General features: G+C 27.2%; 2 protein-coding genes across 2 annotated transcripts in view; both read right to left on the bottom strand.

Moving 5' to 3' along the window:
• Positions 1-1,223: 1,223 nt before the first annotated feature.
• LOC149060236 (uncharacterized) lies at positions 1,224-15,144 on the bottom strand. The gene is made up of 3 exons (XM_089215951.1): positions 14,977-15,144; positions 5,715-6,021; positions 1,224-1,837 (listed from the first exon to the last, which is right to left on the bottom strand). The coding sequence occupies exons 2-3, from the start codon at positions 5,798-5,800 to the stop codon at positions 1,486-1,488; spliced, it is 438 nt and encodes a 145-aa protein (XP_089072077.1). The 5' UTR covers positions 5,801-6,021; positions 14,977-15,144; the 3' UTR covers positions 1,224-1,485.
• LOC149060235 (zinc finger MYM-type protein 1-like) overlaps positions 12,943-25,318 on the bottom strand; it is a 31,375-nt gene continuing 18,999 nt past the window's right edge. Inside the window, exon 9 of the mRNA XM_089228430.1 lies at positions 12,943-13,019. Coding sequence (XP_089084556.1) covers positions 12,943-13,019 — 77 coding nt within the window. The remainder of the gene's footprint in view (positions 13,020-25,318) is intronic.

Genomic DNA, 25,318 nt, shown 5'->3' with positions numbered 1-25,318 from the left:
AACTCAAAAACGAATAACTGTAGGTACTTGAAATTTACACCTAATGTTTATTTTTTCATTTCCAATGCTTAATTAAATTTAAAAAATATTTTAGCTTGTTTCGAGTTGAAAAATACATGGGCATGTTTTTTTTATAAGCATTTAAAGTTCAATTTTTGGCAAAATGTATAAACTATTTAGTAGTTGAAAATTTGAATAGTTCTTGGTAAACTAAGTTTTAATATCAATTAATTCAAATTTAACACTATTCATAACAGTGACTAACTTGTAACCTTCTGTACAGTGTACAGCAGAGGGTCACCAGCTTACTGTGTTTTTTTTTTTTTGAATATGTAAATAAATCAATATATTTTAAGTATTTTTCAAATAATAACTACATATACTTTTTAATTGGGCCAGGTAACTAAATATTACATCTAATGACAACTAGATATCTTATATCTATTTATCAAACCTTACTAATATATTATAATCATTTTTTTTTAAAGAACAATGAATACATCATAAAATGTCAATAAATATTTACCACCCCTTTAAAGGACTATACATATTACTATCTTTAGTAGAGTACAACTTATTGCAACCTGCAAATCCCTAAATCTCCAAAAAATGCATGCCTGTAAATGGGATGCTAAAGTTTTTTTACATGAGAGCCCGAAACTCCAATTTCTCCCCACTTGGGTTCAACAGATCTTAAATGGTAATTCTACACTCAATCCAAATTTCAAAATAAATTCATTAAATTAAAAATGTTCAACATTAACATTAGTAAGAAAGTCATAAAAATAAAAATAGGTACCTAATATTATTACTTCAATTATTGTTCATTTGATGACATTATCCTGTGAAACGAATTTTTATGGATTTAAATTCATTAATGAGGTACGCATTGTTATTTCATGAACAATACAACACATTTTTCACTTACAGTACTTACACAGTTCAGAAATGAATTTAAAACATCTGAAAATAAAAATGCACATAATGTGCATTTAATTTTGACAGTGATTGACGTTATAAAATCATAATACAATTTTTTTTCAATTTAAATTTGAATGAAAAGTTTAATATTTAAAATGAGATATTTTGAGTTGACTCAATGACGTCAATACCACATATTGGTGAACATGTTCACAGCCCATATCAAATATGTTTCAACATCGTAATAATAGTTTTTAGATAACATGAAGCTTTACATGATTAGGCATAGTTTTAGACAACAATTTTATTATAGTAATAATTTTTAATTTATTGTAGAAAATACATGTAGCTGTCATTTGTGTAATCATGTTTCTTATAAAAAATCACATAACTCATAACAATAGTTATAATCATTACAGTTATTTTAAATTATTTTAATCAGGTATACATTTTTTAGTATTTAATATTCAGAAGTGTAAAAAAAAATAAAATTATAATGTATAATAGTAACAACTTATTTTATCATCCTTTTATTGAAAATTATAATTAGGTTTCTTGTTAATTTTACTTTTGATATTTGCCACGTTGATTCTTAAAACCCCTACCTGGATTTCTACTACGTTTAGCATTACCTCCACGAGACTTATTTGCACCAAATATTTTCCAGCTATGTTTCTCATGGAATTTAATTATATCATTAGTATACAAATTTGCAGCATCCCCTGATGATATGTAACTTATAGTAGCTTGGCGCTTCCACTTAATAAAGTACACTATTTCGCCATTGAAGTTACAAGCTCCCACAATTTCTTCTGGTTCTAATGAATTAGCAAGTGCAAAATCAAGTCCAACAGCAAGTTCATATTCAAATTTATCATAATCAAATACAATATTGTATGGTCTTAATGCATCGGCCCTGTGAACATTTTATTTTAAATAATTAAATACAAATTGCACATGGAACAATGTTTATAAGGTTCATATTTTTTGTTTTATTAAATAAAAATAAAAATGAACCAGTTAAACAATTGATTTAAAAAAGACAATATAGATCCATTGTTAACAATTTACATATCAACTAAAAACACTATTTTAGTTTTTTTTTTTTTCAAAATACAACATCATTTTTGGAACTTATAACATACAAAAAAAAACAACTATACATTATTTAAAATTTTAATTTTTTTTTGTGTGTGTTTTCTATATTTTTATTTTACATCTTATGTTTAAAATTAATATATTTATTTTGCCATTTAACAGAGATTACTAAAGGAACAAAAATTAAATGTTTATAGATTTTTTTTCAAATCTTTTTTACAGATTACTGGACCTCACTAAGATACACCATAAGTAGGTCCAGGGAACACCCAGATTATTAAATACCTCTCATAAAAGCAAATTCTGTGCTTGAATTAGGTAAGTTGAGAACAAATAAATTAAAATAAGAACATTCAGAAGATAGTATGTATTAAGTTATGAAAAATAGAAATATGATTCTACAATAGCAATCTGCATTATCCTTGTAAGGACTATATTATATATTGTATAATGTTTATGCTAAGTTTTTGTCACATAAATCAATACCATATCTTATTCTATAAAATTTATTTTCCAAATTTCAAATAGATTTTATTTTTATAATCAAAATACTATAAGTTTTTATGTAAGTATGTTAATTATTTTAATAATTATGTTGTGGTTTAAAAGATGAAACATCAATTATTGAGGTACTTATATAAAATTTGTTAAAATGACGACATATATAATAAAAAACTTTTAAATTAAAAATATTTAATACATTTTTTGTAAGATAAAATCGATGCTGTACGGGATGCTGTATTACTTTTTATTAGTAACAGTTCTATATCACTGTATCTACTAAAGTGCTAATATTTAAGTTATATAGCGTATTATTCTATGAAAGGTTTTTATTTCCAAGGAGTTTATTATAAATAATTAAATATTAAATTATATTAACACTATATATACAAGATGGGGATTTAGCCCACAAGTCTTTTTAATATAAGACAAGAGATACATGACAATTATTTTCATATTTTTGTATATCTTACTATAATAAGTACAAATATTGAAGCTATATCAAACCACAGAAAATGTCTTCTCAGGACTATGATTTTATTACTAATAAAAGCTGTGAGCTCATGGTTATGTATTAATTATATTAACAAGTGACCAAGTACAAATGATCATAACATAAATCTTATACATCCATATTATACATAACATAAATAGTAAAAACAGTTAGAAACATACAACAGTTAGATAACTAATACAATTATGATATAGAATCAAAATTTTATGTTTAAAACAGTGCTTCAAAAGAGTAAAAACAGTACCAAAAGATTACAAGATAAACAAGATACAAGAGTTTGAACAATTATCAATGATTGACAGATTGACTGGAGCAAAGGGTTGAGCGCAAACAAAATATTTTATTAATCATTGATGTCTGTCCTGCTTATGTGTTTGATATGAATATATGTATTATATAACTTTTTATTTTAATAATATCTAATAAATATGTATAGATACAAATAAAATAAAATACTACGTACAGATCGATTGATGAATTGAAATATTTTACCTTGGTTCAAGAGTATTCCTAACAAGTTGTTTCTACTGTATAATATATATTAAACATTATATTCTAGCTTTGTAAATATAAAAATTATTTTTTAAACATTTAGGTACCTATTATTATTTTTATAATTAGAAATAAAAATACTCAGTGATTATGCTGATAAAGTGATAAGCTGTAATAAAAGTGATAGTAAAGTCACCATGCCGTTATGTTATGTATTACTTTACCTAATGTATATAGTTAAGAACAATATATTTGTTTACCAAATTTCTAAATATTTGTTTTGTGTTTAGTTTTATTAAGTTTTTAAATAGATAAACAAAATATGACAAAAATCCATTAATTCTTAACAATTTTTAAAACAATAGTTAAAACCATTAACAACAAAATAAATTGTTTTAACCTTTATTTAAGAGCAATTATGCTATCATGCAAGGGTATTGTAAGTAAATCTCTCTTAAATAATTATTTAAGGAATATTGTTAAAAATATATATAATATAACATTACAATATATTGAAGCATATTATTGGTAACTACTTAGAAATGTAAACTTAAAATTTAATATATTTGTTGCAATTTTCTAAAAAATTTCAATTTTCTTTGGAATTGGAAATGTGCTTTATAATGTATTTTTCTAAACATAAATAATTGTCGAGGTTGTATGATTGGAGTGTTAGTTATATTCATAAGCGTGCGCACGGGGGAGGCAGGGGAGGCGGTTGCCTCCCCTGCGAGATTTTCCTCTACACCAAAATATAATATTATACCTACCAATTGGAGAAAATCGGGTGGGGGGATTGGAGTCTGGACCTCCTTAGCTAAAGTATTGCCTCCCCTGCCAAGAATACCTACGCACGCTTATGGTTATATTTTTATTATTTGATTAGGAATTAACCAACTGTTGGAATGAACGACAGTTAGATACATGTTAGATAAAACATTTATCTGTTGGTATGAACAACAGTTATATACATGTTAAATAAAACATTTATCAATATTATAAATAATTCTGACTTATGATCCTGTGTTGAATTTATGTAGGTACAATGTAATCTATAATTTACTGCTTTTAAAAAGCAGTTAATATAAAATTTTGAAAATAACTCAAATAATAATTAACAAAAAATGAAAAAATCAATAAATGCAGGAAAACATTTTTCACTTATATAATACCTATGAACTGAAGAAAGAATACAAATTTTTCAACAATAGATAAAAATACACATTTATTGACGAAATAAATTTATTTGGATTTTGGATTTCCTATGAAGTACTTATGTCGAATGAAATAACAATAAAATGATTGAGTGGTAATACTGTACCCAATCACTTTTAAATATAATGATGTATTTTTACTTTTTGAATTGTATATTAATAATAATTAATAACATGCAAATTAAAATTTAAAAAAAATCGAATGATACTATTTTATCATGTTCTTTTTTGTAATTTGTTTTAACACTAAAGTACACTGTGAGGCATTTTATTTCTATAGATAGTAATTCATTTTTAAATACATACCTAATTAAAGAAGTTACCTATTGAATATAACTATTTATTTTTTAATTGAACTTTCCTAACACTAGACAGGTATAAAATATTTTTAACCATGCCGTATTGACATGTTTAATATCAACAATTTAGATATAACATAACATCAGTCTAGTAAAAGATAGTTTTTAAAAGTATTCAAAAATGGATACTTACAATAGTTACACTTATTTTGATGAGTATTAGTAATAAACGAATTTGAGTAAGAATGGATGCAAACGAGGGATGCAAATAATACTTAAATATTTACACTTTAGAATACTATCAAGTTTTTTTTTATCAAATATTTGTTTTATCTTATTTATAAACTAGGTAAACTATTTTTACATGTTTTACCTAATCATTTGTTAAAATGCTTTAAAATACTTATCTTTTTAGTTAAACTTGAATTATGTAAACACATAATTCACAGAAAAAAAATTAAACGACCAAAAAGAATAAGTATTTGAAAATTATGAATTATAAATAAATAAGATAAATAAGAATTAAAAATAGATGCGCGATTTGAGAAGGTAGGTAATACTAAATTATCAAGACGTACTTTAATACTTATGTACAGGGGCAGATGCTTATAATTGCTTATAGCATAATATTACATTATTATGTACACGCAGTAAAATAATAATTATTGTGTTTACCCCGGAAAGATCATCCAAGTACTGCGTTTGCGTTTCGCATCCTCGTCCCTCTCGGAAAGTTTGCGTTTCATTGATGAATTGGACATCGCGCTGGCAGGATTCAACGGCGACGGTTCAGATGACGACAGGAGGAGTACGAATTTTCCGACGAATACAACGACGTTATGACTTCGTTATGGCTGCTTGTCCGTACTGCGATAGTGCGATGTTCCGTTGACAACTAACCACGTGGTGAGGACGTCGTGTACAGCGCGGCAATCGAATTATTTTGAGCTTTGTTTACTGGATTTTGTTGTGTAGCGTGTAGCTGCAATGGATTTAACGTAGTAAATAATAATAATAATAATAATAATAATAATAATATTATTGTGACCAATTATAGGTAAGCAAAGTCTCGCGCAGTGCCGCCAAGATTCCGCGCACGCTCAGGAAGTTGTCGAAACAGTCGAAACATAATATTCGCCTTCCGCGCGCGAGGCCACCTACTGGTCGCGTAGATAACACGAATAGATACGCGATCGGAAATTCGCAAGTGTCTCAGACCGCGGTAACGACGTTGAGTAATTAATTATTTGAGAAATAATATTACTATCTTCATCATTATGGATCACTCGGGAGATGAAACCGATCGATGGTGAATATACTTTCTGTCGAGACTCTTATTTATTTTGTTTCTTTTTTTTGGGAGGGGGGAGGGAAGAGGCTCTGAGATTCTTTAAGTTATTTCAAATATTTGAATTATTTTATATTATACGAAAATAGTACCAATTGTAACCAGCCCTACAATGACGGCACGATAATAAACAACACACAAACTGTCTGCTGTCGCTGTGTAATAAGTATTAAAGTGCCTAGGGGATTTTGAAACCTTTGGGCCGGTAGCCATTATTATAGATATAAAATATTCATCCGATGAAATATCGTACGTTAAAAATAACGCTCGTTCGTATGTTCCTCTTTGTTAGTGTGTTAAGAGCATTTTTAAAATTTTATTTTTATATGCGAAACTTGTTAAAAAGTTGAACTATGGTAAAAAACCAACACGTGAACACAAATAATGTTTTTAAAAATAATTATTTTTATGTTAACGAAGCTAAACGCGACCTAATGAGCGTAAATTTGGTATGATAAGCACTATAGAAAAAGCATACTTTTAAATAAATCAATAGAGCTCTAAGAATCCTATAAATAACAGCTGTAAAATCGGAATTTTATGATTATGTTTATAATTTATTATATTGATGTTGCTATAATATAATTGTTCATTCAATGGATAATCTAATTGAATAAACTGTTAAGGATAATCAAAAAAAAATTAATTAATTAAACAATAGCAGTAAAATAATTTCGCTATGCCCTCTGATATCTGAGTGACTGAATTGAATAGTTTTTAAACAAAAATGTTCGTCGACAATCAGACGATATTTATTAATTTATTGTTGTGTTTAAATTTTGAAAAACCATGTTCTACGTCAACTGATTAAGTTCGAAAGTTCGATACATATTGCATTCAAAAAATGAAAATCATAAATACTATTTGTATATTATTTTAAATAATTAGTAAATTAGCCCAAAAATCTGAAACAAAGTTATGGTCCTACTTACATTTATTCTACATTTTATGAATTATAAATAAAGCTTAATTGTTTGAACTATTTAGATAAGTACCTACATTAGTACACTATCGATATTAAATTTAAGGTTGCCACAGTGTAATATAATAATATAAATCCGACACAACTGTGAACTGATACCAATGCTAACGGCATGTCCGCATCACTGCATCTATTTTCGCTCTTGTTCATTGTTGTGTAGATATATAATTATCTATATAATAATATAGGTACGCAGTAGATATATCTACAACCGTATTCGTGTTAATTTATTAATCTTTATCACTAAGAAGCATTAGGTATGAGTGAAAAATTTATAACCCATGTAGTCCTATTAACCATATTAAACTTATCTATGCTATTAACCATCTGTTCTCTATCCGTTGGTCAAAAATCATAGGTATTGTCATGTTTCACGAAGAGATAATAAAGTTCTATTATGTTTAATAGCATTGTTACGATAATGTAATAACATTAATATCTGATATTATTTACACATACACACAATGTATTTAACATGGCAAATTTAGCATTATACTAATGTTTATATTGAGAGGACTGGCATTAATTGTTGTCTCCGTCTTACAAGTGCACAACATGGCAAATTTACGTTCAGCAGATCACGTTTAGCTCCGTTACTTAAATAACTAGAGTGAATTTACTTATTATGAAATTTGATGTCGAGAACATTATCTGTGTTTGAGTGTGAGTTTTTATAGGATGGTTTGATTTTGTACCGAGTTATGGGTGTAAAAAAAGCGTAAATTAAAAATGCTCATAACTCTCTTAAAAATAACCGAGTTATTGTAAAAAACCCACATACCAACACAGATATTGTTCTTAATTTTTAAACTAGAGCAGTGATCTGCTAAGAGTAGATTTTCTAGACAACAATATGTGTACAGCGTCTTATTAATATACATTATAGTGTAATCATTATTCATTACACTCTTGTAAATCAGTAAATCACAATTAATATTATGTGTATTAACAGACAGAACTATAAAGTCAAAACACTCAAAACTGTAACGAAATAATTGAGACTCGTGAGTCGTTTCATCGGACGGTAGAGGACAACGGAAGAGTACATTTTTATTATAGATCTTATCTTTATAATCAGTAATCTCTGAAAATTAATTGGCAATCCTTTATAATGACGACAAAAATAAATAACGTATATTTAATAGGTAGGTATGCGCGTATTAAATTATCATTAATATTGTGTTATTATGCAAATTAAAGTTTTAAAATTAATTATACCATTTAAACATACAAAATGACAAATAAATATTTCAACATGATGTAAAGTGGAAATATCGTGTAAAAATTATTTGTAATTTTTTCGATGTAATTAATTATTTAATTCCTTTCACATTTCGTGGAATATTAAAAGCTACCTTAATAGAATTTAAACTTTTTTTCCACTATTTCCCTACTAGTTTAAATTAAAACAGATACATATTTATATCCAATCATATAATAATAAATAAATATTAAATATTTTCTTTTCTTATATAATATGGTGATTTAATATTATTTACTGTTAAGAGGATGTCAGCGCACTATTTGTTTTTTCTCTCTGGCCCACACGCAACATAGACAAAACGCATTTACGCAGAATCATTTTTTCTATATTTTTAAGTGATCTTAGGGTAAAATACCCATTACAAAAAAGATAGAGAATAATATTTTTGAAGAAATGACATATCGATTTGTCTAAATGTTGTCTCAAAACAATTTAAACACAATTTAAACACAATTTAAATTTACATAATATTTTGTTTATCATGAAAGTCGAATACAAAAACAAATAACAATAAAATATAATTTTTATAGATATGTAATTTCCCTTAAAAATATTATTCTTTATATTTTTTGTAATGGGTGATTTTCCTCAAAGATTACTTCACCAAAAAAAAAAAAAATTAAATTTGCGTAAATGCGTTTTTGTGTTATCCTTTTAGCATTATAGATATTATAGTAACAGATAGTATTAACTAATATTTTCATAAAAACAAAAATAAACTAAAGAAATAGAAGCAAAAATCCGCCCAGACGGGGACTCGAACCCTGGAGGACCCTTAGGTTAAAAGCCTAATGATCTGCCGACTTGGCTATCCAGGCTACGAAAGGATGATCAATAATTTACTTATTTAGCTAATCTTTAGTAAGACTAAACAAATTTAATGTTGAAAAATTTGAAACTCAGACACTCATTTAGTGTGATTAATTTTAATTAATTTAATTTTCTTGTATTCTGTAATCCTGTATTTTTTATGAACTATAAATATTTATGAAAAAAAAAATCTAGTGGCATATCCTGCAAACAAAATTCAAGAATATGAATAGATATAGGTTATTGAGTAATATGACTAATATGAGTAAGTACATATACTATATAGTGAATTGTGTTTGTGCCTTTGTGGACATGGCATAAGGTGTCTACTATATAGACAAAAAATATTCAAAGTATTTTGAAGATGTTACCAAATCTGCAGAGAAAAAATAAAATATATTTATTGGATTTCATTAATTAAAATTGTCAATCATATTGTATATTCTGGTAAATCAGTATTTTGACTAATGAACATACTTGAATATTTGAAATTATTTGAAATAGCTTTTAGAAAAAATATGATTTTGACTAGACATACAATTTAGAAAATATTGAATTTGAAACAAGTATTAAAACATATTATATGGTGATTACATAATATGTAATTTCAATTTAACGAAAACAAATATTTTAAACATTTATCATTTACTTATTATTTTACATTTTTTGTTGATACTTGGTAACTATCCTTATGATTTCAGGAGCCATTTCAAGTACAAAAATACATTTAATGTGCAATAACAATTAACATGACTAGTTTGGTTGAGTTCCCTATGCTTTCCACATGTATAATAACTTATACAAAATCGTTGAATTCTAGACTGAAAATGTATAATCATTATCTTAAATAAGCTTACAAGTCCCATAAGCATATAAATTAAATTATAAATCAAATGTTATATTTATAAACATAATTTAAAATAAATAGGTAATTTTATATGTTTGTTGCACGATTTCAAAAACTATGAACCTTATATTTTTTATAAAATATTTTTCTATATTGTTTAATGATGCCTTCTAAATTTATGTTACAACTTATAAGATTCTTTGAATTCAAAAAAGATGATTACAATAATACACAATTTTAAAAAGTAAAACTTAATTTTTAAAATTTTCCAAATACCATAACCAAGACTTAAAATCTGATGATCTAAAAATGTACCTATGTGCATATTATACGTTTATCGATATCAAATTATGATATCCGTTACATACGAACCGCAAAATATTGCCTATATTAAACCCCTATAAAACGATCCTGATCGAATCCATTTAGACCCAACGCTATTGCGGTGTATTCCGCAGCATTTTCCGCCGAATTCAAAATGCATTGTTCTACATTGGAGTAGCTATATAAACGACATAATATTATGTATCTAATCCATAGTATTTTGATACGTAATGGATAGCGCCGGTCGGCTTGCGTTTTGATGGACGAGCGCCGAAATAATAAAAATGCCTTCTTAATTTTACATTGTTTTAAATCAGAATGGGCTAAACATGTAAAAATGTATATATAACACAAAGAAATAAATAGATTTTAGGTTTTAAATGGAGCGACGGAGCTTGAAATTATATAATATTACAATACTTAATAGCAGTTTTAAAAAGGCGGGTAAGTCGTGGATGTCGCTCTGCTGTACAGTAGGTTTCAAGTGGGTTACTGTAATGGATGGAATAAAATTTGAATCCAATGATATTATATCATTGTATACGAAAAACGATTCTGAGCGAAGACGGTTTATCTGTCTAAAATATATTATAAATTATTAAAAATTTTCAAATCTTAGATTTAAAAAGAAAACTTTTTATGAATTTCTAGCATAAAATAATTTATGAATTTTCTTGATTTTTACGTATGTTGTCAAAATTCAAACTTTGAATGCTTGTAAAATTAATCGTGCTAATATATTTATTTTATTTTTCAGCTGCTATTGTAAAAATATGATAGGAGCAATGTATTAAGTTTTTAAATCTTAGATATAAAAGAAAAAATTTTATGAATTTCTAGCATAAAATAATTTATGAATTTTCTTGATTTTTACGTGTTGTCAAAATTCAAACTTTAAATCCTTGTAAAAAAAAAAATTGTGACTATGAATTAATTTTATTTTTCAACTGACATTGTTAAAATGTTTTAGAAGCCTTGTATTAAATTTTCAAACTTTTCTACCGAACAAATAAATTTTTATCGATATTTATAGAAAAAAAAACTAAAAAAGTTGAAAAATTAAAATGTCAGTAAACAGCTCAAAACAAATCTAAATATTTTGAAAATTTTATCAAATATAGAAAATGCCTATATAAACATTCGGTGAAAATTTAAAGTATCTGCGGTCATTTGTTTTAGACTTTTAAAGTTACACCAAAATAAGAAAATCACTAAATGTGAAATCCAGTGAAAATACAATGCTGCAAAACTTTAAATTTCAAATGCTCATAAATATTTAATTTGAATTTCCGGTGGAATTTTTATTTGTGATTAAGATTGAAAAACTTGTAAGGAATCTTGTATTACATTTTGAAATCTTAGATTTAAAAAGAAAATTTTTTATGAATTTCTAGCTTAAAATAATGTGTGAATTTTTGTGATTTTTACGTATTTTGTCAAAATTCAAACTTTGAATGCTTATAAAAAAAAATTGTGACTATGAATTTATTTTATTTTTCAACTGCTATTGTAACAATATGTTAAGAGCCTTGTATTAAAACTTAAGTCAAAATTTTTTGAAAATTGCATGGTGGATAGAATATACTTATATAAACATTCGGTGAATATTTCATGTATCTCTATGGTCATTCGTTTTAAAGTTACATCAAAAACCAAAATCGATTTTGTCGAAAAATGAGTGTGCGTAAAATTTCCCATTTTCCCCTTAATTTTTAGTTTGTTTTTCTCGATTATTTAGAAAAGTATTAAGAATTTTTTACTTTTGACCCCCCCAAAGTACCAACTAGATTCACTTTCTGATCGAACGAGGTACTGAAGTCAAAAATCGAAGCATTTTTACTGCCCTAAAACGTGATGACAGACACACAAAAAAAAAAAAAACACACATCATGGTAAAATCAATACATTTATCGCTCCGCTCAGAATCTAAAAAATTAAGGATCAACAGTGATTTTTACGCCAAACCAGTTGGTTTTGATGTTTTATTGTAATTAAAAATTGGATAATCATGAATAAGTAATTGTAATTTTCATAAATCATTGATATTACCATTTTTATATGCTATGATAAAATGTTCAAAATATTTAGCCCTTTTTAAACGATTTATAGGACAGGTAGGTAAACATTTTTAACGTTATGTACGCCATCAATATTACGTTTTTTCCCCAAATCCATTTAAACAATATTTTATATAATTCATCAAATGTTTAATTTTTAATAAACATTCATAACTAAAATAATAGGTAGGAAATTATCGTAACTCTTCGATCATCGCAAATTATTATTGTCATTCTCTATTTCCATCTTTATCATAGGTACCTACACTATTCACGAGTATCTTCTACTTGAAGAAACTCTTTCATTTTCATCAATATTTTGCAATTTGATTGTGAGAATTTGTGAATCTATTTTCAAAATTTGCAAGTTAACCGTTTATAAATTATAGACAATTTGAGATTGTTAAAATTTAAGTTTTAAAAACTTATGAAAAAAAAACTTGCATAAGTATATACTTATTTTAAAAGCATTTTTACCCAAGGAAATCTAAAATATACATATTTATTATTTTTATGAATTTTTAACTCAAAATAGTTTACAAATTTTCGTCGATAGACGAATTCTTTCGAAACTTAGGTAGGTTAAAAAATGATTGTGCGATTACGCTCAACTATTTTATAATTTTTAATGACAACAATTTACAAAGAATCTTTAATTAAACTATCAAGTTTCTAAACCAAACAAAAAATGTTTTATCTTCAATATTCAGAAAAAAATAATAATTGAAATTTTCTTATGTCTATAAATAGCTCAAAAATTTTTTTGGAAAAATGGTATAGTGTACAGATTGTATGAATAATAAGTAAAATTAAATGTACTTATTTACGGTTACATTTTTTAGAGTTACACCAAACTTCAATTTATTAAAACTCTAACAAAATATAGTACCGTCTATATTAGATATTTTTTCACTACACTGTACCTAAAAACATATCTACAATTTCTCATTTTTCCTTGCAGAGGAAAAATTACTATAAAAAAAATAGTAGGCAGCTAGCTCCATTTAGTATGAATATAATAATTCTTTAATGATTTTTTTTTCCTAAAAAACCTAAATTATATTCCATTTTCAATCAGTTTAAGTTTTTCATAATACTCATTGTACTATTAATAACCCAATAAACAATTTTCTTATACAATTAATAATCAATAATCAAAGGATCAGCATCAATAAAATATATTTATCCTGAAAAGTTACACGATATACATATCAAGTCCAACAAGTGTTACAATGTTTTACTACGACAAAATAACGTGTTAAAGTGTATAATATATTCGGAAAATAATGACAAATGCTAAATTTCAATTCTTATGAGTTTATAAATAATAATTTGAAATGGTTTTGATGAGCAAAAAGATGACTTATAAATTCTGAAAATAGACAAGCAAACTCTTGCAAATAACATGCTGTTGTTTGATACCAATTCCAAAGTTATAGGACATTTAGAGAGTTCAACTCACGAAAAATCGATAAAGGATTTTTAAAATACTGATAGTTATGGCTTATAAATACTGGTAAATCTTTTTTGCTGTATATTTCGAAATTTTAGAGCGATTTATTTATTTATTTATTCATTAGTGTATTATTATTTCAATACATAAAATTAATTATTGATTTTTTCATCATTTATCATTACCGCTATATTTAATTAAAAGTACCTACTTGTAAAATCATTATGAATTTTCACTTAATTTTTTTATAAACGTATTAATATAAATTAATATACTAAATAATAATTGGATACTGAATTTATTCTCAATTGTTTTTTTTTTTGTGGTCTTATAATCGATATTTTTTTCCCGACAGGCAGGTACCTATGTTTTGATAGATTTACTTTCATTTTTACAAAAAAAATTTTGTTTTTAAAAAACTAATTACTTTCATCGAAAAAAAGTTATATATTTCGTCACAAAACAGGAAAAAACTAGACGTCACTAGAGCAGCAGTGGTTCTCAAGCTTTTTCACAAGTTTTCGCGGCACACTCAACACGAATGTAAAGAAATAAAGTACTGTTTTCAATAATTTTTACCAGCATAATTACATATATCAGATATCTCTCGCGGCACACTACCGGTTGAGAACCACTGCAGTAGAATACTGGTTCTGGTCAGACTTAAATCTAATAAAAACAAAGAAAAATGATCCCATGCAAATGACAACGTATCATAAAGTTGTTTTCACGTCACACATAATAAGTTTAAAAATATTCTATGAGTGTTACATTATGAATTCATCCGGCGTTTGATGACAAAAACGCTGAAATTTTTCATTTACGTTATTAGTATACTAGTATACTACTTACTTGCAATATTATATTTGCAACAGAACAGTGGCGATTCTTTCAACGATAATTTTTTATACTTTTAAGAATTTAGTCTCGATGAACCGGCACAATCATCGGATAAAATGTCCATCTAATGTGTTTTTGTCGTTAAATAATAACTAGTATACTGTAGAGACGCCACGAAAAAAGATAAACATTGTCCGTTGCAGCTGATAACGTTTCGGTGGCCGCGGACTGTGAACAGACGGCGTTGGCGTTGTGTAGTGTGTACCAGCAGACAGTGTTGTAGTGGTAATCGTAAGTAGTTCCCGAACCAGATTGGGCGATTAACGCGCGGCCGATTACTGCGACCGTGGATACCACAATTATTATACTACTACATAGGTACCTCGAATAATAATTATTATGTTTAACATAATTGTGTTATTGTAGGTATAAATGGAATATTATGTAATATTTGGCACGCAAGAAAATCATTGTGATATTCGAATAAGAGTTGTTAACCTGTTGGAGGAACACTCGTTATAGCGCCACGGACAAACCAAAGAAGAAGCGCCACATACACGCACGAGCGCGCGCGCACGCGCACACACACACACACACACACACACACACACACACACACGACTATACGAATTTAATCGTAATTTAACTTGTCAAAAAAATATGTATACCGCGATCCACACAATTCATCATTAAATACACATGTAGTGTGTGCAGTTAAACAGGATCATAGACATTTCAAAATATGAATGATGTAAAAATGTCGTTTTGAATGTAGAATAGAAATGAGTAATAATCTTTAAGCACAATGTTGTGCCCCTTCACAATTTGCGTCCCTGACGTAGGCACACTTTACCTTACCCTTGGTATGCCACCGCTTGGTGATGTAGTGATTACTATAGGGTTCGGAAGTCAATGCAAAGTGCATATTTTTTTGGTTGGTCTTAGACAATGCTTTCCAAGTAATATGTACATAATTTGTTTCGTGTAACGAGTGTTTCAAAGCTAAACATTTTATTTTGTATTTTATTTCGCATATTTCGACGTTTATTTTTATTTTTAGAGCATTTTTAGCATTGTTGAGTAATTTTGTTGATTTTTAATGCATATTTGGTCAATACTCAATATATTATACAAATTTGGCTTATTTTAATTTTACATACATTTATATTATATTTTTATATTTTTAGGACGAATAATATTGCTTCAACCTATATGCGTGTCGACATCATAGCAGCATCAAGCCAATTCTTAGAATTTTCAGTTTTTTTTTAAAATAAAATAAACAATAATTATATCTTATTTATAACTATAACTCCTAAATTAAAATGCCAAATTGTATAATATATATATTTAAGGTCATTTTTGTGGTTAAATGTATTTTTTTAAGTACATTTTTGGCTATTTTAGAGCATATTTGTAAAGCTGTACGTGCATTTAAATTGTGCGTGCCCTAATTATTATTTTTTTTTTTTTTTTTTAGTTTGTATAAATTTATTTATTCGTTGTATATCTGAATTCGTGCTACATACCTACACTACAACTTTGGTAGACTGCATAGAGCAATACTACCAGTTACCACAGATTATTATTTAATTTAATCTGTTGTAACATTTCCGTGTCCTTTTATATGCTATAGCCGTGCGCGTCGATCTCGAAGAACACAAACACATTGATATAAAAGGGATTGCATCACACGTATTTTTCGTACGTTTCAGATTAATAAGCGATGGTAAATTACACATACATCCGAATGTCCGATTTTGATTTTTAATATATGTATGAATTCTTTGACCAAACAACTAGGCTTTCTAGGAAATCGATTTTTAAATTTAAAGGACCATACAATTTAGGTATTATTTAAAAAAAATCATGAAATAATCGCATTACATTCGTATTTATTTTGGGCTTTTTGGGTTTTATATCAACAAAGTGGTTCCTACTAAGCATAGTCATGGAGCTTACGAATTCAACTATTTTTTTCGAAATTACAATCGAACTTCAGGAAGTATGTTTAACTTACTACCGCTTTTTGGTAGGTGATGCATTATGCATAGAAGAATTATAATATTATTTAGTTCTTCTCGATTTATTTACATGAGTGTGCGCGTGCGTACGAGAGTGATATTCACTGACGACTCGCGTCTGCCGAACGTACAACTTGCATAAGTATATATTTATTTTAAAAGCATTTTTACCCAAGGAAATAATAATAATAATAAATATACATATTTATTATTTTTATGAATTTTCAACTCAAAATAGTTTACAAATTTTCGTCGATAGACGAATTCTTTCGAAACTTAGGTAGGTTAAAAAATGATTGTGCGATTACGCTCAACTATTTTATAATTTTTAATGACAACAATTTACAAAGAATCTTTAATTAAACTATCAAGTTTCTAGACCAAACAATAAATGTTTTATCTTCAATATTCAGAAAAAAAATAATAATTGAAATTTTCTTATGTCTATAAATAGCTCAACAATTTTTTTGGAAAAATGGTATAGTGTACAGATTGTATGAATGCGTCTGCCTACGCACACTAATGATAATTTACTTCGTACACAACCACACACTCCATAACGAGTATAAGGCATCAAATTGCCTATACACGACCCCTATTAAATCACCGCCACCAAACCCCTTAAAATTATTATATGGGTCTGTGTATTTTAGACGTGCGCATGGAGTGGGCCAGGTGGGCCACGGTCCACGCTGCGAGTCGTACTGTACTTGTTATACATATTTTGACCTGATCAATTTTTAACATGAAACTTTAATAATAAAATTACAAACCAAAATATTCAGTGATAATAATTAATTATAAACGCCGAAAAATTAAAACACTAATTGATAAAATATCTTAAAGTATCTCTTTAAAATATCTTAATCATAATTGGTCTGGCCCACCCTACTAAAAATGTCTGCGCACGCCTATGGTATGAATATTATCTGTTTGTTTATTATCGGCGTTAATTTTTTTTTTATGATAGTTCAGTTTTTAAATGAGTTGTATGAACATTTTTAATTTGCGATATAATATAATATACTCAAAATTTGCTAAAAACTTAAGCTATCGTAAAAAAACGTAAGTATAAACAAAGACAAATAAATTTATAATAGAAAAAGAAACATAAGATAATGTTTCTTTTTCTCTCGCACTATACCCCTGAGACGAGCCATTACTCGTTTCATTTTACAAATTTATCTGAAAAAAAAAACGATTGAGCTGCTTTGTTTCGATAACAGAAATCCGACAGATCGTAATGTCGTGAAAACCGTACAATCTGTAAAATAACCATAGATATCATTTAATTTATTAGACAGAGTTAATGGTTCAGGCAGGTGATACGTACCATTTATACTTCAAATTGTTATCAAAGATAATATAATTATTTGTATTGGATGTATCTTAAATTATTAATTTTTGTAACCTATCCTCAAAAAAGGCCTCTTAAAGTACCTACGTCTATCTCGTATTTGTTGAAATTTCTCTTTTACCCAAAAAATACCGCAACCTTTTACGAAGTCAGGCGCGTTCTATCCGGTTTTATAATAGTTATGATTTTTTTGTGGTCATAAATTAATCAAAGTTTGGCTTGTGCAAGCCGTATAGTGTATACTCTCGATAATATTATTTACGGCTAACATCATTAACGACATGTTCTACAGCTGAATGCACTTGAAGTTGCCTATAAAATGCCCCTTAAAATTTGGTACACACAAGCCACCCGTATCGTAACGGGTATAATAATATATCAATTGCACCCGAAAGTGACAGGTATAAGAGAAAATAATTTTGGGTTTCAAAAAGGTAATGCATTGACTGCGCCTGACGATATTGAGATCCAAAAAAGGTTTTATATTAATTGCGTTGGAGTACGAATAATCGTTAGGTATATCGATATTTTATAATATTTAACAAATTATTGTATAATAATATGTTTTTTAATATTTTAAAATTTTTTTTATTCTATATGTTTGATTAGTATTTTTAGGGGTTTTGATATTGACTTATAATGTTAACGTATATACGTCTGATTAAAATTTATTAAAATAACATAATATCTAAAAATATTAATATTTTTCTGATGCAATCGATACATACCTAATTATTCGTGATACATGTATACTGGTGCAAAATGTGTATATCTTTTTAGTTAGTGATAAATCCGCCGGCACAATAGAAGTGTAGATTTCAGGTAGTCTATAAAAGTCAGCGCAATTGACGAACACCGGTTCTATGTCACTTTGTGCGGTCAAGCATTAAAAGTTGGAAACGCGTACACTTTTGTACTATTATATTATAAATACAAGTGAAATAAAAAATAAAAAGGAAATTGTTATAAAATAATATTGTATTATATTATCAAAAGCTACCTATGTTTTAAAATAAAATATAATATTTGAAATTTTTTTTTTAAAAACTAGGTACCTACATCGCGAGTATAGTATAATATGAAAATTGTCAAAATGACAAAATATAATATATAATATTTTATATAATATAATAATTACTATTTATATTTACAATATAATACATATCTTATATTTAACGAATTATTGTATAATAATAATATGTTTTTTAATATTTTAAAATTTTTTTATTCTATATGTTTGATTAGAATTTTCAGAATTTTTGATATTGACTTATAGTTTTAACGTATATACGTCTAATTAAAATTTATTAAAATAACATAATATCTAAAAATATTACTGTTTTTCTGATGCAATCGATAAACCGTGTGTCCCAAAAAACAGGGTCCACTTTACCACTCATTATCATGAAAATATTTTTCAATTCTGTTTGCGGGACATTAAACTAGACTAATGGATCATAAATTTCTATGACTTACAATTTTTTTAACTCATGTATCTTGCGCATGCGCAATAAAACTTACATTTTTTTAAATGGCAACCTGTAATTTGAATATCATATTCGGGTTTATCGATTTTTTGTGTCCTAAACCCAAAATTGACTAAACTAGAGCTACGGAGGATTAAAAAAATTAAATTTATAATAAGTTCCACATTTTAATAGGTATAGGTAGGTAAATAACCAAAATAGAAATACCAATGCTCATTATTATTTTAATAAATACTTAATTATAGGTAATTCTGATGGAAACAAAAATACACTTCTTCTTTTTTGGTCTCGGTCAATTAAGACCATATGCAATTTCATAATGTGTAATAGTAAAATAAGATAATAATTCATAAATAGTAAATAGTTAATTAATTTAATAATAATAATTTTGATTGTTTGTTGCTTGGTGTTTAAAAAAAAAAAATAAGTACGTACTACAGTTAGAAAAAAAAATTTAATTTAATTAATTTAATTTTTTAATTTTTTAAATTCTCCGTAGCTCTAGTTTAGTCAATTTTGGGTTTAGGACACAAGTTGATACATCAAAATGGCTTGAAAAAAATCGATAAACCCGAATATGATATTCAAATTACAGGTTGCCATTTTAAAAAATGTAAGTTTTATTGCGCATGCGCAAGATACATGAGTTAAAAAAATTGTAAGTCATAGAAATTTATGATCCATTAGTCTAGTTTAATGTCCCGCAAACAGAATTGAAAAATATTTTCATGGCAATGAGTGGTAAAGTGGCCCCTGTTTTTTGGGACACACGGTATACATACCTATTCGTGATAAATGTACAGGTGCAAAATATGTGTAGATTTCAGGTAGTCTATAAAAATCAGCGCAATTGACGAACACCGGTTTGTAACAGTCAAGCATTAAAAGTGTGAAACGCGGACACTTTTGTATACTATTACACGTATCAAAATAACTTTGTAATTTCGAAGTATAATATACATGTATATGATTTTTGTGCATTATCTTTGATAAGATTATACGTAAACGACTAGAGACACTAAACACCAAAGATATTAATTATGTATTTGAATCTTTTCCGAAGCTGTATTAAAGGGGATTGTGGGGTAAGGAGCGCGGTCCTAAGGGGTATATGTTAATTGCGCCATAAATCACAGGTAAGAAAAAAATGTTGGGATTCAAAAAGGTAATGTATTAATTGCATGGACGATATTGCACTGAAGTACGAATAATAAGAATCGTTATGATATCGATACCGATATTTTAATAATTTTTAACAAATAATTGTAAATATGTATTTTAAATATTTTACGATTTTTAATTCTATACGTTTGATTAGTATTTTTACGGTTTTTGATAGTGACTTGTATAAATTAATATAATATAAATGTATTAAAAAAACATATTTAAAAATATTTATATTTTCCTGGTACAACCGACGTATACCTAATTAATTTTTGATAAATATATTGTTGTAAAATATGTATATTTTTTAGTTTTTGTGATAAATCCGCTGTCCCAAAATATGTATAGATTTCAGGTAGTCCAGAAAATTCGGTGCAGTTGACGAACACCGATCGTAACATGTCATAATATTTTTTTATAGGTATAGGATAAATTATTTTTACTGCTAGGTAGATAATAAAATATAAGTAATACAACTTTTAAATTCCAAAATGCTTCTATTTTCACTGAAGTTAAAAAACAAACACGCACCATATATAACACAGTTTTTATATTATAATAAATAATTAATAAATGATGGACATTAAAGGTTTAATACAAGTAATATAATGTCATATTAATAAAATCTATAAATTGTTAAAAATCAATTGTGCTAAAACAAAAAAATATTCATTAAATTATCAAATAAGATGAACTTAATAAAACCGTTAAAAATATAAAATGAATATTAAACATTTCTGTACTAAAATGAGAATACGCCTAAACAACAATACGTATAATATGCAGGTATAAATGATTTTAAATAATAATTAGCTAGGTAAATATGCCAAGGGCATATAAGTACTTAATATTGGAATTTATATACAGTTTTAATTTTCACACACAAAAATATAAACTATTATTAAGTAACATTTATGAAAAAATATTGCATACCTACTCGATTCAAATTTTAATTACTGTATTACAATTTAAATAATCAAAAATTACACAAAATAAATATTGTGATGCCTACTTTTTATAATTATTTTAAAACTAAGCAATTATATTCCCATAATATATGACTATATTTAATCATTGTCCGAGACTTTGGACATTATTTAAAATGGATATGGAAAAATAATCATTGCCTTATAATATCAATATTGGTTTAAAACCGTTTTTTGCTTCTCTTGTAAAATTTGATAAAATTGACTTGCGAGGTTTTTCCATACAGCCACTGTGCATACATATCATTCTACCCACATACAAATTGCACATTTGATTGCTTCACAAATTCTAACGGTGCCTAGCCGATAGGCATATATTTTCGGTGAAATAATATTATTAAAAGTGGAGTCACAACACATGTAGGGCCATGTAGGCATTATTATTATTATTGCTCGTAATTCTGCTATTCATTTATAATGATAAAGGATGTTATAGGTTTATTATAGGCGGCCAGGCGGGTTAGGTTAGGTTTGGGTTTTTAGAAGCCAAGTACATACAGTGCTAAGTTTCTATCTTTATTATACCAGAGGATATTACCGTAATAAATCTATCAATGGCCGCAGCGGTGTGATCGAAGACCACCATAGACGATAAAAAAAAAGACCACAAAATTCAAGTGGTGCTATACATTTCAAAATTTACAATACGGTGGAAGATATCAATATATCATTGATTTGCCTTCCTTGCTTTTCGGTACGAGCTGCGAACAATTATTGGACATAATATGTACTCGTATATAAACTGCTTGTAGGTACCTACTATATAGAGACGAGAATATTATTCGTTTTCGACCGATTCCAACAACAAATAATAAAACATTTCACTATTGTAACTGTAACTGCGCATTTATATAATTCGTGTTTTACCCAGCCGCCGTGGCATATGCCATGTCTTTGTACCAGTGGAAATGACCCTAATAAATACATCAACGTTTGGTGTGTGAACGGAGACGACCACTGAAGGTCAAAAAATAAAAACGACAAAATTCGAGCTGTAAGTTCCAAAATTTACAATACGGCACCAAATGTCATCGTTTTTGTCTTTTCTTATTGCTTATCGGAACGTGCCCCGAACAATTTGACGTATGTGCTCGTATATAAAGTATATATATATATTCTAAAGTGCTTGTAGGGACGAGAATATTCTTATGCGTTTTAACCCAATAAAAAATAATGAAACGTGATATTATTGTACCTAACTGTAACTGCGCTGCAGTTGTATAATTCGTGTTATTACCATTTTACCCAGCCACCGTTTACCCACAGTGGTGACATAAATTATAATTTTATAAAAACACATATATACTTTTAAACATTTAAAAAATAATTCTTATGCCGGTACAGCCGATATAGCATACAGCTGATAATTTTATTACTCGTTCGGGCGATAACGGTATTGGAAACTATTCATATTTTTATATTATTTATCGTCATTTGGCGGGAAAGTGAAAATTTGTTCACGGTTGACGGTCGACGGTCGTAGTTAGGAGACCCCTGTACAAAATTATAACATGTAGTGACAAGCCCGGAAGACCGTAGACAAACATTGGAGATAAACCATAATAATAAAATATAAATGTTTTTGTTTATTTATTTTTTATTTATTAACCATCTAGGCCTACGTACAACACGATAATTTTAAAGTGAAGACTGATAGAATTAATGTATTATTTAGATTTCCGAATTTTTGATTGTATCTTCATTAATCGTATGATCTTTAAAATCGTGAAATTCAGAAAATATAATATGCTTTTAAAACTGAAAAAAAATCAAAATATTAAATAATATATGCATTACTTACATAAATTTTTGATATTTTATTAAACCAATTTCTAATCAATGAATTATTATTAACTTTATTAACTCGCAAAAACAATGCGTGTATACTGTACACTAGTATGGTATCGTGATAGAGAGCAGAGAGGTGGCAGTCATAATTAAAATTTAAAAGGATTATGTTTCAATATTATAATAACAATTATTATTGTAAAATAATAATGTCATTATATATTTTATCGAGTTCTGTTCCGTTTACTGAGCTAAAACTACGGTTTTTGACAATGTAGAATAGTGTTTACGAATACCAGGGACTCATGATAAGGATGCGCGTTTCATCGTCATCGCCGCTCCGACCGTGGTTGTTATGTTTTAATAGTAAACGTTATTAGTGTGAGTGCATTATGTAGACACACTTGTAAATATGTTTGTACTCACACGAGTACGCGACAGTGAAAACGCCAATAAGCTGACAAAAATGTACACACTTGAATACTTAAAATAGTCAAATTTTAATTTTGAAAACAAATTTTAATATGTTGTTTTCTATTGCACGTTTATTAGGAGCATGTATTGTCAATATTTCGAAAAATATATGTACCTATTTCCATTGGCATCCAATGTGTGTGGGGAGGAAAGACGGGGCACTTTCCCCTCCCTGGAAAAATAATATGAATTTAAAATTTATTAAAAAATTAGCATGACAATTTAAAATAAAATTGTTAACTTTCGGAATATGAAATAGGTTTTTATGTGTATTACGAGCGTTCGTCATGAAAAATGAACTAGATCAAAAGTATAGTAATGTAGTATCATTCATGATATCATAAATATTTATGGAATGGCCCAAAACAATTTGTAGTTTTTATTTACCGATACCGAATTATAAATTTGATAATATTTTCTTAATTTTTGAATCATACATTAATACCTGTACCTACTTATTAAAATATATTTTAATTAATAACTAAACCTATACTATAAAAATAATAATTTTATAAATAATTTCATGCTCATATTTATATGTTGAAAATACATTAAACTTTATTCAGTTTAAAATTGAGAATTGCATTGTAGTTATCTCACAATAATATTATGACAAAAGTGTAATTATAATATAATTACTATAGGTACATAATATTATTTTACCAAAATACTATATAATTATGCGAATAAAACGATTATGAGGTAATCTTAATTGCATTATTTGATTAGTTCAATCAAAAAAAAAAAAAAAAATTAGTTCATTAACAGTTAATTCACAATAAATAAAAATAGATCAATATTGGTGTGTATTAAAATGTATAGCCGCCGACACCGCAAACGATCTATGACGTCACGCGTAATGCACACATAATCGCGTAACTAGCGAACGAATAGCCAGAAACAAATTTAAGTGGTATTATTTTTTTTTGTCATGGTGTGTTCTATAAGTTATTCCTTAGAAAATTTTTTTAATTGGATGATCATTTTTAGTCTGTTAAATAGCTTATACTTAATTATTAACGTGCTATAGAATGCTGTATAAGGGATATACGACTTAGCTTGACTGGGAAGTGG

Source organism: Diuraphis noxia, unplaced genomic scaffold, assembly GCF_037042655.1.
Source record: "Diuraphis noxia isolate RWA-SAM2 unplaced genomic scaffold, SU_Dnox_SAM2 contig0001, whole genome shotgun sequence".
Taxonomy (NCBI): Eukaryota; Metazoa; Arthropoda; class Insecta; order Hemiptera; family Aphididae; genus Diuraphis; species Diuraphis noxia.
The sequence above is the reverse complement of the archived record's forward strand: the minus strand, read 5'-3'. Positions and strand labels throughout refer to the sequence as shown.